General features: G+C 16.6%; 3 protein-coding genes across 3 annotated transcripts; 2 read left to right on the forward strand and 1 right to left on the reverse strand.

Moving 5' to 3' along the window:
- Positions 1-163: 163 nt before the first annotated feature.
- PGAL8A_00259400 (conserved Plasmodium membrane protein, unknown function) lies at positions 164-9911 on the reverse strand (the record flags this gene model as incomplete). The annotated part of the gene is made up of 3 exons (XM_028671340.1): positions 164-250; positions 351-564; positions 826-9911. 3 exons carry the CDS (start codon positions 9909-9911, stop codon positions 164-166), a joined length of 9387 nt encoding a protein of 3128 aa, XP_028528002.1.
- Positions 9912-12481: 2570 nt separating this feature from the next.
- PGAL8A_00259500 (TBC domain protein, putative) lies at positions 12482-13913 on the forward strand (the record flags this gene model as incomplete). Its single annotated transcript, XM_028671341.1, has 2 exons — positions 12482-12593; positions 12982-13913. 2 exons carry the CDS (start codon positions 12482-12484, stop codon positions 13911-13913), a joined length of 1044 nt encoding a protein of 347 aa, XP_028528003.1.
- A 1428-nt stretch (positions 13914-15341) lies between these two features.
- PGAL8A_00259600 (conserved Plasmodium protein, unknown function) lies at positions 15342-16824 on the forward strand (the record flags this gene model as incomplete). Its single annotated transcript, XM_028671342.1, has 4 exons — positions 15342-15397; positions 15564-15625; positions 15733-15800; positions 15871-16824. The coding sequence occupies 4 exons, from the start codon at positions 15342-15344 to the stop codon at positions 16822-16824; spliced, it is 1140 nt and encodes a 379-aa protein (XP_028528004.1).
- Between the last annotated feature and the right edge of the window lie 220 nt (positions 16825-17044).

Genomic DNA, 17044 nt, shown 5'->3' on the forward strand with positions numbered 1-17044 from the left:
AAAATACATGTTATTAAACATATATATATATATATAAAAATGCATTATTTTGTAACGAAAAAAAAAAAAAAAAAAGAGATAAAAATATGATAAATATACAGAATATAAAAAAAAACCTAATATAAGAATTGTGCTTACAAAAATATTAAATATAACAAATTATTTATATATTATTCTTTAAAATCAGACGTTTTTGTTTGATTACTTCTTTATGTCTTTTTTTTTGCAAAAATTTTTTATTTTTACCATCCTAGCAAAAAAAAAAAAAAATTTTTTAGTATATAAAAGTATAATTTTAAATTAATTTTAAAAAAAAAAAATATATATATTTATATATATATATATATTACATTTATAAGTTTATTTAAATAATCATTATTTAAGTTATGTATATTTAAATTAAATTTGGAATATTTTTCAATGACTGTTGTACAATCCTCTATAAATATTTCAATGCAATCATATATATATTCATAATAATTAAAAGTATTTTTTTTTTCTTCTCTCTTTTCATCTTCTATTTTATTTTCTTTAGTATCTTCATCTTCATTCAAATCATTTAACCTATAAATGAAAAAATAATAAATAAGACATAACTCGTTTTTTAAAGCAAATATATAATGTCCAATAATATATATAAAAATACAAGTAAATTACACATGTATACTATATTTAAATAAATTATAATATTATATCATGTATGCATATAGATTAACATTTAAATGTAAAAATATATGTTCTTTAAAGAAATACATATATGTACAATTATTTTTATTTGTATTTTTTATTTATTTTTTATTTATTCTTTATTTTATTTATATTTACTTAGACGTATCTATGTTGTAATGTTTTATTAAATTATTTGTTAAATTATTCAATAAAACTATAACAAAACATTTAATTTTATTTAAATTTAAATTAATTAATGAAAAATTTTCATTGTTAATCTCATCATCATTGGTTAAATGTCTCATATCTTCATTTAGAGAATACATAGAATCTTTATTGATCTTAAAATTTTCTAGGTCATTATTAAAATTGATAGTTGATGAAATAATATAATACACTTTATTTATATCATGAATTAATAAAGTGATTTCACTATAAGTAGTAAAGTTTAAATAGGATATAAGATAAATTAAAATTTGCAAATATAAAAATAAAAAATAATTAATATATGAATATTCATCCATTATCATATAATGCTGTAAAAGGTGATTATACTTTTTTTTAACTTTTCTTAGAATGTTTATTTCATTATAATTTTCTTCAGAGCTACTAATATTTGAAACATCTACTGTGAAATTTTTCTCTTTTTTCATATTTACACTTTTTAATGAGATTTGTTTGTTTTCCTTAAAATTTTTATTTTTACTTCTTTTTTGATCTTTATTATTTATCGCAGAAGAATTAGAAGCACTGTCATTTGGTTCATTTAAGAACTCTTGTTGATCATCATTTAATGGAATATAGTTATTAATAATATGTGAATAAATATGTTTTATTTGATTAATTTCAACTGTAACATTTTTATTATTAATATTATTATTAGTAGTAGTAGTATTATACTTAGTATTTACATCTCTTATAAAATTTTTGATTTTGTCGTATAAAACAAAATGACATGCGTTTTCTATTTCTTTCAGTACAATTTTTAGATATTTCCTTTTCAATCTTTTATCAGCCAAATTATCATAAATATCTAATAGACTTTTAAAAAAAGAAGAATCCATTTTACTGAATAAAAATAATCTGTTCATATTAATGTTCTCTGTTTTATTACTCATGTAACTATTTTCAATTATATAAAATAATAAATATTGTAAGCATTCTGCTAAATTATTTAAAAAATTATAATTTTCTTTCTCTATAATACAATTAATAACTTTTTCACTTCGTAATTTAAGTTTCAAATCTGATGAAAAACACAAACAGAACACACTTGGAGATATTTTACTACTTTGTATAAAACCTTCTTTATATAAATGGTTTAATATTTGAACTCCTAAATTTTTGATAAAATTTAACTCTTCGTCAGTACATTCAATATATATGAATTTATTCACCATTAATATATCAATTATTTTTTGTGTAAATAAGGAAGCTACTAATAAAACATGAATAATATCCTTATTTTGTGAATTTAACGCACTTTTACTATTTTTCATATTCATTATGTTTTCATTTTCTTGTTCTTCATCATTTATTTCTTTTTTTTTCCCACATTCCATCACACGCTTATCATCTTTTTTGTTTTTTTTTTTTTCATCATCATTTAAATATTTCACCTCTGTTTCTTTTCCTTCCAAAGATTCTTCCTCTTTTATTTTCTCTTCTTTTCTATTTTTTTTTTTTCTTGTAATTTCATTACATTGCTCATTATCATTACTACTAACTATATTAAGATTTGTACAACATGAATCAGGTGTTTTGTTACAAGAATCTGTTAATTTATTTTTCTCATCATATATAATAGTCTGCTCATCACTAAGTCCTTTGTTTTTTACATATTTCTTGTTTTTATTTGTATCTTTTCTTTTTTTTTTAATATTATTATTATCATTATTTTTTTTTATACTATGTTGAGCTAATGATGAAATATCACTATTTTTACTATTATTTAAAGAATTTTTAACATTCGATTTTTTTTCATTAAAGTTACATTTTTCTTCTTGTTGAATGAAAATATTATTTTTATTACTTAAAAAATGTTCATATGTTTTAATTAATTGAAGAAGTGTATATAATAAGCTTCTTTGTAAGGTAGCATTAGAACTATTGATACAATAGAAAAGAACATTTCTTAATTTTAAGTCATTGATAAAATGAGAATTATAATAATTAGATAAGATTTTATTCAAACAATGAAGAAAAAAGCATTTATATTTAACATCACTGGATAAATAAAACATATCTATTAACAAATTTACAAGAATTAAAGATAAATTATAAAACTTATAGTTGCAAATATCTACAAATTTTTCTATTTTTTGAATGCCTACTTTTTTATTTATAATTTCAAAGATAATTTCATTTTTTAATTTCAAAATATTCCATTGTTTAATATAATTTATTTGTTTGTTATATATAAATTCAAAATATAAAATACCATTACTATAAATTTTAATATTTTTTATAATATCCGATAACTTTATATATTTCATATCATTATTTTCACTAAAACTACTTGATTTTAAAGAATAAGCATAATCAATTTTTTTTTTCTCTTTTAAATTTTTCATTTGTATATGAATATTTTCATCTACATCTTCTGAATATACATCATTAATAATTATTTTATTCATATTTATAAATTCAAACATAACAGAAATAAACCAAGCGTATTTATTAATATTTAATATGTCATTTTGTGTTATTGAAAACATTTCAAAAATGTGTTTTTTATATTGATCTAAATAGCATATAAATTCTTCATATTTTATATCAATAATGTTATCAATAAAATAATTATTCGGATGATCTTCCTTATCATCATTACTATTAATGTTATTATTATTATTATTATTATCATCACTATTGCATTCATTATCTTTGTTGTTTTTTATTTGATCATAATATAATTCACATAAATTATGTTTTATATTTTTTTTTTCTTCTTGTTTCATAAAATAAAATTCTCTTACAAAATCATTTAATTGTACAATATAATTATTAATGAGAAAACATAATTTATATTTATGTAATTTTATAAAACATTCTTCAATATAATTTTTAAAATAAACAAAGTTACAAAAAATATATGTGTGCAATGTACATAATAAATGAATATACGATCGAGAAATAAAAATATTATTATGATATAATAAAGAATTATTAAAGTTTACCTTTTTAAACTGCAATTTTAATTGTAAATCATATTTACAATATGGAATAATAGAAGATAATAATTCACAAACATCTTTAGATACTCCATTGTTATATATATATGGATAGAAAAAATTTACATATTTAATGAATAAACCTGGAATTATTTCAATAATAATGTTTAAAATATTCATAATTTTTTTTGTTTCGTTTTCAAGTATATTGTTTCTTCTACTTTTTATAAATAAGCAAATTAAATTATATATCCATACTTCTAAAATATATTTTATACTTTTTTTATTTAACACTTCTAAATGTTTGTAGAAACTATTCACATATATATTGTAAATATTATTTTTTATAATTATTGAATTATTATCTTTATTTATTTTTTTTTTATCTTCATCGTCTTCATCATCAGTATAATCATCATTAAAATCTATATTTTTGCATTTAGAATAATTCTTATTTCCACTAATATTCTCATTTTTTTTTAATTTTTTTTTGTTTTTTTCTAAAATATTTTCATTTAAGATTTCATTTATAAATTCAAACTTGTCTTCATATTTTTTCATATTCTTATCAATATATGCAAGCATTTTATTTATTATATTTATATTATGTTTATTTTTCATAACATACAGTAAATGAATAAACATGACATACATATTTTTTTTTATTTTTATATATTTGTTCGAATCTTCTTCTATATCTACTGACTTATTATCTTCTGATTCTATACTACTAGGTAAAGACTCATGTAAATTTTCGTTAACATTTTCTTTTTCATTTAAATTTGATGGTAGTAACGCATTTTTGTTTTCTTTTGTAGCCTTTATAAAAATATTTATAAAAAATATCTCAATGAGTATCTCTAATATTATATTTTTCATGGTATCATTATCAAATGTAGAAACGTATCTTTCCATTATATCATTTAATATTAAGATATTATCATTGATACTATTTTGTTTATTTTTCTCACAATTTATATCATTCATTTTTTCATTTATAAATTTGTTATCAGTTATATTTTCTTGATAATTATTATTATAATTATATTTTTTTACATATATATTAAAATAAATAATATATTTTAATATTTTCACACTAATAATTCTTACACTAATCTTTATGTCTTTTGAACATCTTTTAATAGAATCAACTATATCTTTAGTAATATAATCATTTAAATCAATTGAATTATTATAAGAATTAAAATGATTATTTTTATCTAATTCATCGTAAGATTTTTCATAATTATTTTTATTAGTATATTTTTCATCAGTACTATCAGACTCCTTATTTTTACTATCTTTATCATCCGCATAGTTATTACTTTCAAAATATTCATTTAACTGTGGGTATAATGATTGGTTTTTTTGATAACCATTAGGTTCTTCTAGATGTTCGCTATCTTTTTTTCTTTTATAATTATTAATTAATAATTCTATTTCTAAAAAATTTTTACAGAAATTATAAAAAATGTAAAGTGTGTACTCTCGAACCTTTAAATAATTGTCAGTTAAACATGATAATAAAATATTTTGTATTTGCTTACATTTAAGATATAAATAATTGTCATTTATAATATTATTGATTATTGAAATACTATAATACCTTAGATTCTTATTACTATTCTCATATAATATATAAAATAATTGATTAAATGCTAAAAAGAAAAAATCATAAAAAAAAAAATAGAGGTAAAGTTTCCATATAGAATTTATATATATATCAAAGTTATATGCGGAACTAAATGAAAGAAACATTTCATCTCTTTTATTTGCATTTTTAAATTCATATATTAAAAAATCATTTAATTTTTTTAAATGATTTTTTTTCTTTTTTTTTTCCAATTTTTTTTTTTTTATAGAAATACTAGATTTTTTTTTTTCTAATGATTTATATTTTGAATTCAAATTAAAATTCATATTGATTTCTTCATTTTCTTTTATAAATGTAAAATCGTTATAGAGAATCAGTATATATGAGTAAACATTATTGTAATCTTTATCCACATTTTCACTTAATCTATTTTTATTTATATGTATTAATATATAATAATAATATATAACAAAAATTTTTAAATTGTTGATAAATTTTTCATAACAATAAAATCCCTTATTTTTTTCTTTTTTTTTTTTAAATTTTAAATTTAAAAAACTATTATTCATTTGCGTTTCTTTTATAATAAAATACTTGACTATGTTTTTTACTTTACAATTGTCGCAATCATATTCTATTATATATGGAAAATTTTTTTTATTAATTATTGATGTATTTTTTTCATTATTGTTATTAATATTATTATCATTATTCATATTATCCTCATAATCTTTTTTATACGTTTGGCAAAAATTCTTATCAAAATATTCATTCTCCTCATACATAATATTTTCTATATTTAACTTATTAAAATCTTTATAAATACAAGTAAAATGATAATAATTTTCACAATGCAAACATAAAAACATTTTTTCCTTATTTTTAGTTTCATCACAACACTTAACATATTTTTGTATTTCCTTCAAATTAGTGACACTCTTTTCTTTATTTAAAATATTATTTAAATTGAAAGATACATTATTATTCTTTTTTTTTTCATTTTTATCTTCAATTTCTTTTGATTTATTGAAGGAATTTTCAGAAATTTCATTCAAATTATTAATATTAAAAAGTGGTTTTATAAATTTATCTTTATTTAGCTCTTTATTGAAATTGTATAATAAATGAAAACAAGAATAATTGATATAATTATATATATTAAATATATATTTAAAAATATATCTTAATATAAATAAACTTATTTCTTTTATGCTATTTTCATGTTTTTTATTTATGATATCAAAGAAAATATGAATAATATTTCTTATAAAAAGTATACTTGTACTAAATAGAGGATTATCACAACATTTAATTAAATCTAAAACAAGATATTGCAATATTATTTTAGCATTTTTATTATTTCCATATAAAATTTTTTCTATCATTTCTATTAAAATATAATTTATTACATTATTTAATCTTTTGAAATTTGTTCTCATCATAAAATTATTGAAAGATTCATTCGAATTTTCTTTAAATTCATTTTCTATTTTATCAGACTTTCTATTATTAATGAATATGTCTTCACGTTTTACTATTGTCATAGATTTCTTGTTATTTAAATCTTTTCCTTTTTTAATTTTCAGTGATAAATTTAATTCCTCTGTTTTATTCAAATCATCATATACAAAAATATCATCATATTTTATTTTATTTTTTTTCTTTTTTCTTAATGAATATTTTTTTTCTATGTTTGTATTATTACTTTTAGAAGAGTATATTTTATTGGTTTTTTCTTTTTTTTTTTTTTTTTTATTAATTTTAATATTATCACAACTCTTTTTATTTATATTATTATTGTCATCATTTTCATTTTCACTTATAAATATACTTAAATTAAAAGTTTCATCTGTTAAATTTGAAGTCTTATCACTGTCACTATTTTCTTGATTCTCTATTTTATATTCATCATCATCATCATCATCATTATTATAATTATTATTATTATTATTATTATTATTTTTTTTTTTTTTTTCCTTTAATAATAAAAATTTACTTTTTAAATCATCATTATACAAAGAAAATGATTCTGCGATTTTTATAAAAAAAAATGTTAAGAGATGTATATAAGTAGAATTAACATTATTATTTTTAAAATTCAACTTGTTATATTTAAAATTAATATTATTTATATTTAACATTAAGTTATCTATAATATATTTTTTAAAAAATTTTTTGTTATTATTCCTATATACTTTCATTAATATATTGATAGAGTTAACAATAATGTTTTGTACATTATAATGAATTTGAAAAGAAAGTAAACATAAATCTATTAAATTAACTAATATAGTGTCATATCTTTCAACATATTTATAAATGTCATAAATATATAATAAGCATTTTTCATATATATAATTTAGTTGAATTAAAAAACTTTCGTGAATATCATAGAATTCAATTACTTTATTTTTCACTTCGTTTAGACATAATTTTATTATTATATTTTTCAAATTTATTTTCAAATTAAAGAGAGCCTTTTCATTTAATTCATCAGTATTCAAATATTTTTTAAGGAAATCAAAATTCAATAAAATTAAATAAAATAAAATATTATAATTACCAAATATAATGTTATTCATAATTTTATTATTATAATTATTATAATTTTTACTTTTTTTTCTTGAAAATAAATTTTTTTCTAACTGCTCATTTGATTTTTCTTTCTTTTCATCAGAATATATTTCTGTTTTTTCATTTTTTCTATAACTTATATCTTTACTTAAAAATTCTTTTATATTTGTGAAAATTTTATCAAATAAAGTTTCTATTTTTTTTGTTTTATCATAAATTATATTTTTATCATTTTTTAGACAATCTTCCATTGATATAATTATTTTCTTCATTTTTTTGTTTTTATTTATGTCAATCAAATTTAAATTTAAAAACAAATTAATATTTTCTTCAAAGATTTCACTTAAACTATTCTTTTTTTTCGAAGAAATTTGATCGTTTGTATTTTTACTTATTAATGGATTATTATAATTTTCAAATAAATTTAAGTTATCTTTTTCACAAGGTAAAAAATAAGGTTTTATTAAACCATACTCATTCAATTGATGTTCATTATATTTCTCTTTATTTTTTAACACAACTAAATTTTTTTCTATTATATTTTCTTCCTTAATAGAAGTTGTATCTGAATTAAAATTTTCATTTTTATTTATTTCATCTCTTTTATTTAACTCATTCACTTTTTTAGTTTCACTCATTTTATTAATTTCATCTAATTGATTAACATTATTCATTTTATTAATTTCATCTAATTTATTAACATTATTCATTTTATTAACTTCATCTAACTGATTTATATTATTCATTTTATTAATTTCATCTAACTGATTTATATTATTCATTTTATTTATTTCATCTAATTGATTAACATTATTCATTTTATTAAAATCATTTAACTGATTTACATTATTCATTTTATTTATTTCATTTAACTGATTTACATTATTCATTTTATTTATTTCATCTAACTGATTTACATTATTCATTTTATTTATTTCATCTAATTGATTAACATTATTAATATTATTAATTTCATCTAATTTATTAACATGATTCATTTTATTAATTTCATCTAATTTATTAACATGATTCATTTTATTAATTTCATCTAATTGATTAACATGATTCATTTTATTAATTTCATCTAATTGATTTATATTATTCATTTTATTAATTTCATGTATATTCATATTTCTATTATCCTGGTTGTTCACATAATTATATAAATAAAAGTTATCTCTATTATCGTCATTTATATTATTACATGAAGTATGTATGTCTTTATTTAACTTAAAATTTTTATATTGATTTTTATATGTTAACTTTAATAAATTTACATAATTTATAACATGATCATTAACTTCATTACTATTATTATTACAATTATTATGATTATCTAAATTGTTACTATGTGTTTTTAGATTAATGAAATAATTATTTGATGAGTTTTGATTTAATGATTGGTTTAATTCAACGTAATTTGGGATTGGAATAAAGTAATCCTTTTTCTTTTGATGATGATTTATATTTTCTGCAAAATATTTCAAATTATTTTGAAAATTGTGATCAGCATAAAGATCATTCATTAGTGTAAGTTGTGAGATATTTTCGTTTGAAGCATCATATATGTCTATCTTCTCATTATTTGAATTTAGAATTTTTTTATTTTTGTGATAACACCTTTCATTATCATCTGTATATTTTCTCTTATTTTCTAAATTTTGAGATTTTAATATCTTAATTGCTATTTCTTCTGGTGTTTTACACCTATCTAAATTTTCAATATTTATATTATATGAATTTGCTACATTTATTATATTTTGAGATGAGTTTAATTCATTTTCTAAGTCTTTATTTATCTCACTTTTATCTAAATTGCAAAATATAAAACCTTCATCAATATTTGCATGAACATATGTAGAATTATTTAAGCCAACAGTGGTAGGAATAATGCTTCTAAACATATTGAATTATATAAACATAAAAAAAAAAAAAAAAAGAAAAATTAAAAAAAAAAAAAAAAAAATAGATATATTATGATTCCATCCCTATAAATATGTATTCCTCATTTTTATTTTTATTTTATATTTTTTTTTAAATTAATAATCTTATATAATTTCTAGGTAATGATTAAATCATGTAATTTTAAAGATTTTTAATAAAACAATGAAATTATTAAAAATATAAAAATGAGAAAAAAAATGAATGCGAATACTATATATATATATAAATAGAAACTAAATGTTTAATATTTATTATTTTTTTATAAATATTTCATTTTTCTTTTTTCTTATTAATTATTTATGATTAAAAATACAAAAAAATAAAATATTTTTATTTATTCTAAATTTAATGATTAATAAAATAGAAGTTATATATATATAAAAGTATAGATTTAAAATTATGCAAATTAAGAGTAAAATACTCTATTTATTAAAGGAAGATATGAAATAAAACAAAGTGTACATTTATTTTAGAGGTACTAATGAAAGAATAATAGAATTATAATACTTTAAACATATACAAATATAAATATTCAACAAAAAAAAAAAAAAAAAAAAAATTCGTGTTTTAACGCCAAAATATTAAAATTAGGACAAAAAAAAAAAAAAAATAAATAAATAAATAAAATAATAATATAGTAAAATAATAATTAAATAATAGATGCATGAAAAATAAATAAATGAAAAACATAAAAAAAAAAAATAAAAAAATAATTTGTTTTCGATAAGCAGGACAAAAAAATGAGATAAATAACAAAGAAAAAAAAAAAAAAAAAAAGAAAAGAAAGTTTGTCTGAAAATATAAAATTTTAACAGTATTTTTTTTTTTTTTTGATCAAATACATTTAAGTATAAGATTTAATTATATAATACAAAAATTTGAACAATTATGTTAATTTTTAAAATTTTACAAATTTATAGGATTATATAAAAAATGTAAAAGAAAATCTTTTAATGTAAACATTTATATTTTTGTATCTACCGAAAAAAAAAAAAAAAAGTTTGAGATATATAAATAATGATTTTTAATTGGAGATTATAATGTTATTTAAGAAGTTTCTATTAACAATTTAAAGAATTTTTTTTCATATATATTTTATATGAAGTTTTAAAATTTTTAATTTTATAATTTTTCAATTGTATTTACACTATTATAAAAATATTATACAATTTATATTTTTTAGTTTTTTTTTTTTTTTTTTTTTTTTGTATGTAATTTATTACATATTTTAAACTTAAACTTATTATAAATCATCGCTTTTAATATCAAAATGTCTATACATATTTTTAAAAATATTATAGAAAAAAAATTGATATCACCTTATTTTTTATATCTTTTTATGAAAAAATTATATCACCAACACATATTTTCTTGTTTTTATTTATAAAATTTGGTAATATGTGTGCATAATTTTTTTTTATTTATGTAAAACTTTTTTTTATAGTATTTTTCAATAGATATCTATATCTATCTATCTATCTATCTATATATATATATATATATATATATATATATATATATATATATATATATGCCTTTTTAAAAACATTGTTCATTATCTTAAATCATTATATTAATAAATTGTATTTGAAAATAAATATAAAATTAAATTACGAAAATTTTTATTAGTATTACAATTAATGTACTTCTGAAAAGTCATATATGATAATTTTTTTTTTTTTTTTTATAATTTACTAAAATATTTATAAATAAAATAAAATGCGAGTTATTATAATATATACCTAATTTATTATATGTATCTAATCAAGCTTATTATGTATTTATTTGTATCTACATAAATTAAGAAATTATCAAATCTTAAAATTTTTATCTTTTTAATCGTTTTATGCCACTAGGTTTACCAGTTAAAATTTTTCAATTCTTTGCCTATCTTTTTGTATTTTTTACAAGTCTTAAAATTTTTCTTCATAATATTGTCCTATTTTTTTTTATTTCTTATATTTTTTATATCACTCGTTTTTTTGGTATCTTTTTAAACATTATATTTTATTACATATTTTCCACTTATTTTTATATATTCTTTACAATATATAACACCTTTGGTATTTTTTTTCTTATACTAATTTTTTGAACTTTTTTTTTAAATCTTTTTCTACTTATTCTATTTACATATTATATATTTGTTCAAATATATACTTTTTTATTAATATAATATTTTAATGTTTAAAAAATTCATTTTTATAAATGTAAATTTAAATTTTAATATTTCACATTATTGATAACACAACTAATAAAAATAAAATCGAAAGGGAAATAATATAGTTCTCATTTTTTAAAGTTTTTTCAAAAAAAAAAAAAAAAAAAAAAAAAAAAAAAAAAAATTATTAAATAATAAAGAAAAAATTAAAATAAGAAAATTTAAATTTAAAAATTTTTTTTTTTTAAAATGAATATTAAAAATAGAACATATTATATATCTAAAAAAAAAAAAATTTATTTTCTGTATGCTCTGATTATTCAAATTTTTATAACTTAAAAAAAAAAAAAAAAAAAATAATAAAATAACAAAATGAAATTAGAAGGAAAAAATGAAGATAAAAAAGATGAAGTGGAACAAAAGAATATTTCACAAAGAATGAAGAAATTATGTTCTATATTAAATAGTCCAATTATTGATATAAGTATAAATTAAAATAAAATAAAAAATGAATAATAATTCATAAATATATAATTTTTATAAAAAAAAAAAAAAATGGACATAATATATATATATATATGTATGTTAATATGTATCTGATAATATTTTAATTATAAATTTAATTAAGAATATATCCTTTTATAATGAATATATACATATATATGAATTTACTTAATAGTATAATTTTATAAATGATAAATTAAATAAAATCAATTAATTTATTAAATACCCACGTTGATATAAAATTATTAATAAAATTAAAAATGATTAAATGATAAGTAACATTAAATTCACAATATTATTAGTTTCACTAAAAGATTAACTATTAAATAATTCTTTTTTTTTTTTTTTTTTTTTTTATATGAGCATAGATGAACTTAAAAATATTTTGTGGAGTGGAATACCTGATGAAATGCCTTTTAATGTAAGAGAAAAATGTTGGAAGTTAGCTTTAGGCTACTTACCTTTAAATACTGAAGACACTGATAAAGTATTAAAAAAAAAAAGAGATGAATATGAAAATTTGAAAAAGCAATATTATAACAAAAATAAATTATCTGAAGAAGAGTTAAAAATATTACGTCAAATAAAAGTTGATATTCCTCGTACAAAATCATGTTATAATATTTTTATAAATAAAAAAATACAACAGATAAGTGAGCATGTTTTATTTATATATTCCGTTAGGCACCCTGCATGTGGTTACGTTCAAGGAATAAATGATTTAATTACTCCTTTTTTAATAGTTTTTTTAAGACCATTAGTTACTAAAAAAGAAATAAGTTCTGATGATATTGATAAAGTCACTGATGATGAATTAAAAAATGTTGAATCTGATTTATATTTTTGTCTTTCTAAATTATTAGAACAAATTCAAGATAATTATACTTTTGGTCAACCAGGAATACAGAGAGCTATAATAAAAGTTAAAGAAATTGTGAAAAGAATTGACATTTCACTTTTTAATCATATTTATAATAATAATATAGATTTTATTCAGTTTTCTTTTAGATGGGTAAACTGTTTGTTATTACGAGAATTTCCTATAAATATATCTGTTAGATTATTAGATACATATATTAGTGATATATGTGATATTTTTACAGATTTTCATCCTTATATTTGTGCTGTTTTTTTAGTACATTGGTCAAAACATTTAAAAGAAATGGATTTTCAGCAAATGCTACTATTTATGCAACGCTTCCCAACACAAAATTGGAAAATTCAAGACATCGAATCTATTTTGTCAGAAGCTTTTGTTTTAAAAAATGCTTTTCAATCATCTCCAAAACATTTTTCTTAATTTCTTTTTTTTTTTTTTTTTAATTCATAAAATTTCCAAGAATATCATTTTATTGTTTTATTGTTATATTTTATTTCTTTTTTTCTTTTAAAAATTTTTTTTTTTTTTCATTTTTTACCTTCCAATTATTATATATATTCTATATAGCATAATTTTTTTTTTTTTTTTTTTTTTTTTTTTTGGGTTATTACAAAATGTAAAAAAAATTAATTCTCTAAAATTATTTTTAATTAAAAAATAGAATAAATCTTTTTACTTTATCTAAGCTTCTTTTTTTTTTTTTTTTTTTTTTTTTTTCTTTTAAATATATATAGTATATATAATTAATTTTTATCTAAGGTGCTATTTGATAATTAAGTAATATGGTTTAATAATGGTCATGCATATGAACTAAGTGATTTAATAATTTTTTTCCTTTTTTTTTTTTTTTTACAAAGAATCAGATAATTATAACTAATAATTTATAAAATAAAAACAATATTTTATATAATATTGTTATATTTTTCTTTTTTTTAAAAATATAATAATAATCTAATATGTATAAATATATTTCTAAATCTACATTTTTTCTATAACTTATGTTCTTTGGGGTGTAGTTATATTTCCTAAATATGGTTGTTCATTTGTTTTTTTTTTTTTTTTTTTTTTTTTTTCATATAGTTCCATTATATATTATTTTATATATTTTTTTTACATAATTTTATTTCATTCCTTTTAATTTTTTTACTCTTTCTTTTTTAATTTTTATTAAAAAAAAAAAAAAGTATTTTTTTTAATCCAATAGCTAATAGAATGGAAAAGAAATTAAGGACAAAAATGTAAAAGACAAATTAACATTCAAACGAACTTTAAAATAATAATTAAATCATTTATATATTTTTAAAAAAAATTTTTTTTTCTCTTTTACTAATAATCACTCCATATATTTATTTTTAATGTGCATGTGCCATCAAAAAATTTGAAAATATTTTGAGTAATACTAAATGAAAAATATAAGAGTAAGAACTCTTCAATTAAATATATCAATTTTGTAATAGTACTATTATATTTGTATATATATTAATATAATGAGAAAAAATTTTTAAAATTACAAAGTTATATATATATATATATATATATATATAATTTTTTTTTTTTTTTTTTTTAATGTCCATAAAAATACTACTTTTTAAAAAAACTTCAATTACAACAGTCATACACAACAGAACAAATTTTTTTTAGCTAGTTTAAACAAATAAAAATATAATAAAAATAATAATATTAAAAATATATTTATATATATATAAAAAAAAAAAAAAGGAATATATATACGATAAATAAAATATGTTAATATATATGATATATACTTTATAGATATTTATTAATAAAAGTTATTTTTAATTTTCTTATTTTTTTTTTTTCTTTAAATAACCTACTTAAAATAACAAGATGAGTCTAGAAGTAAAATTAAATGAAAGGAGACGTAATACAGAAGTAGTATATGAGTAATTATAATAAAAATAAAATAGAAGATAAAAATGTAAAAAAAAAGATATATATATTTATTGGAATATATCTCTTTTTATATTTTAATAAACTATCATAATATAATACTTAATGGTGATTTATCTTTACAAAAAAAAATGAGCATGCTAAATTATTTTTTTTTAGAGGATTTGGAAAAATAAATCAAGAAGTAAAATTAGGGAAGAGAAGATCAATTAAAAAAAATGGTAAAATTTAAAATAAACTTTTTTTTTTTATATTTTTTTTTTTTTTTTTTTTTGAATTAAAAATATATATTACGTTTATATATATATTATTCTCTTTTTTTTTTTAGAAGAAGAAGAAGAGGAAATATCAAAAAATTTACCTTTCTTTATAAACAGAAAAAAAAGAATAAGTGAAGTATGAAAATAAGCAAATAAATAAATGTATATATATATATACTTATATTTTTTTTTTTTTTTTTTAATAGAATTATGATTTTATGATGAATGTAAGTGAAGATGATACTGATGTACAACAAATAGCTGATATTTTACATTCATATCTAAATATAAGTGAGTCTATTGGAATAAGATTATCTTTATTATATAAAACAAAACAATATTACATGTTCAAAAATTATCTGATAGCAATAAAAGATGTTCTTGAAGGTTTTCATGTATTAAAAGTTACAAGAAGTGGAAAATTGCAAAATAAAAAATTATATTTTAATTGTTATCATATGAATATTATAGGAAGTTGGTCTAAAAAAATATTATTATATGATGAAATAATAGATATAAGTATTGGAAGTAGTTGCACACCTGAATTACGTATTTATGAAAATAAATTCAAAGATATTGAGAAAAGAACATATTATGTAGTATTGAGAACAAAATATAGAGATTACAGCTTTTTGTTTCTAATGGATGATGAAATTTTAAAACGAGATAAAAATTTATCAGTTTTAGGAACATTTAAAAAGTTATTAAAAAATAAAAAAAATATGAATAAAAAAGAAAATTCGGTAAATAGAACTTATCATAATTTAGAAATACAGGAAAATGTTATAACAGATAGTACTAAAGAAAACTCCCAAAAAACAGAAGATAAAATCAACGATAATAATCCAAAGAATATTAACAACAAAGATATTCAGATTAATGATAAAACAGATGAAGAAATAGATAATAATATTCGTAACTTTAAGAATTTTTTATTAACAGTTCTAAGAAGCTTAAAAGGAATAAAAATAAATATGAATAATGAAAAAATGAAAGCTATCTGTAAGCCAAGTAACAAAATTTACTTTGATAAATATGATTTTGACAATAAAAAAATTAATTCATTTTTTCTTTTTTTCCAAATACAATTAGATGTATGTGGTCCAGAAATTTGGTTTACCTCTAAGTTTAATGATATTATTTTTACATATAAAAATTAGTAGATATTTATTTTAAAATTCAAATTTTTTTAAATTTTTTGTGCTATTACTCTACCATATATTAATTAGTAAATCTAATCATTTTTTTATTGGATTTTTATCATTTGCTATTGTTTTAATTGGTCATGTTTTTTAAATTCGAATATATCATATTTTATCCACTTTTTTTTTTTTTTTATTTTTTTTTTTTTTAAAATATATGTAATAAAAAAAAAAAAAA

This window comes from Plasmodium gallinaceum (genome assembly GCF_900005855.1).
Source record: "Plasmodium gallinaceum strain 8A genome assembly, contig: PGAL8A_v1_76, whole genome shotgun sequence".
Classification (NCBI taxonomy): Eukaryota; Apicomplexa; class Aconoidasida; order Haemosporida; family Plasmodiidae; genus Plasmodium; species Plasmodium gallinaceum.